The 1,674-nt window shown below is 45.5% G+C and overlaps 1 protein-coding gene across 1 annotated transcript; it reads left to right on the top strand.

Moving 5' to 3' along the window:
* Window positions 1–386: 386 nt before the first annotated feature.
* Window positions 387–1,331, top strand: LOC105443928. The gene has a single exon (XM_011677617.2). The coding sequence runs from the start codon at window positions 387–389 to the stop codon at window positions 1,329–1,331; it is 945 nt and encodes a 314-aa protein (XP_011675919.2).
* The last annotated feature ends 343 nt before the right edge of the window (window positions 1,332–1,674 follow it).

The raw sequence follows: 1,674 nt of genomic DNA, 5'->3' as shown, positions 1-1,674 counted from the left end.
TGTGTATATGGAAGATGATATATTTGTAATTATGGATCTCTAGTTTTTCTGCTTCGGAAAACAGCCTTAGCAAGTAATTATTTGTGATCATAATGATGCAATACTTACTGTATTTTTTTGGTGTCTTTTAATTTTCTACAGCAACTGAAGTGACTTCGTGCAGTCAAGGGTCTTCTACCCTCTTTTGTTAGTTGAAGCATGAAATAAAGATTGGCCTCATACCCAATAGAACCGCAACAACTGCTTCGTCTGATTTATGACTTCGAGTCGACACCCTCACATTTGGTAGTACGGATGGGGTGCGGTTTCTCTTCAGATAACTGAGAACTATTGGCTTGGCCAGGTGTGTAGCTAGCAAGGAGTACAAGACAAGAGAGGGTAGGAAGATGACGACCATGGAAGAGATGAGGGAGGAGCTGGAAAAGCTGTCATTGGAGCTGAAAAGTCGGGAAGTGTATTTCCCTCCCAAGGAAAAGAAAATCGGGCCCTTTAGTGGCACTGAAAACATGCTGGTCTCAGATTTTGTGGAGGACATTAGGGCAGGAATTAAACTTCGAAAGCTGATGGGTGAGAGTGCTATTGACTACGTGCTAGCTCACTTGGAAGGATCTGCAAGGCAGGAGGTGCAACATCGCCAAGATAGAGAAAAGAAGGATGCTGAGTCAATAATGAACATCTTATTGGAAGCTTTTGGGGACAAGCTGAATGCTAGTCAACTGATGCGGCAGATATATAACCGAGTACAAAATGAAGATGAGTCTGTGACACAGTACGCATATGCCTTACTTGCTTTGGCAACTAGATTACAACGCAAACCAGAAGCTCCTGAGTCAAAGAGTGTCATCAAAGAACAGTTTAAAGATGGATTGAGTGACCCAGTACTCAGGAGGGAAGTGAAGCGATTGTATAAAGAAAAGCCAGAATTGTCTTTCCTAGAGGTACGAGACTGGGCAGTGGAGATGGATGAGGAAGAACTTAAGGGCATCAATCCACGCAAAAAGAAATGCACCACCTACCAGGCCGAAGCCACAGCATGGATGGGAAAGATGGAAGAGGGGCTCACTGCAGCGATCAAAGGCCAAACAGAGGTACTTGACAAGATGATAGCACAGCAGGGCATTTTCAACTCTCGTCTTAGTCAGTTAGAGGAGAGACAGGACAATGCCAGGAGTGCCAGGAGACCCCCTCTAGACAAGAGTAAGATTGAGTGCCATCGGTGCCACCGCATGGGACATTATGCAAGGGAGTGTGAGAGTCCTCATCCTGGGGGCAATCCACGTACACAGAGGGCTGGACAGTCAAACAGTCAGCAACAGCAACAGGGAAACTGAATACACCCAGGGCTGAGAGCCAAGCCCTGGGTGCCTCCTCAGAGATATTTGGAAGGGGCTCTAGAAATGGAGAGCAAGACAAGCTTATTGGTATTTGCCCCACGAGCGTCATAGCTATTAATGGGATGGAACTCACTAGTGTGGTAGACTGTGGGTCTCAAGTCACAACCATCACTTCCGATTGTTTCCAGCGATCATTTCCGCCATCGACCCTGAAGGACTTAAACTGGATTTCTCTTAATTAGTGCAGCAAATGGGACAGATATTCCTTACTCTGGATATTTTGAGGCTGATGTGACTATTGCTGGCATTACAGTTCCGGAAAGAGGTATTCTAGTAACAA

This window comes from Strongylocentrotus purpuratus, unplaced genomic scaffold, assembly GCF_000002235.5.
Source record: "Strongylocentrotus purpuratus isolate Spur 01 unplaced genomic scaffold, Spur_5.0 spur5_scaffold_1, whole genome shotgun sequence".
Lineage (NCBI taxonomy): Eukaryota > Metazoa > Echinodermata > Echinoidea > Camarodonta > Strongylocentrotidae > Strongylocentrotus > Strongylocentrotus purpuratus.
Note: the sequence above shows the minus strand (reverse complement) of the source record. Positions and strands in the feature narration are given on the sequence as shown.

What these genes read in the sequence shown, in the direction of transcription:
- LOC105443928 (XM_011677617.2), top strand. Translation starts at nt 387, where the DNA reads ATGACGACCATGGAAGAGATGAGGGAGGAGCTGGAAAAGCTGTCATTG.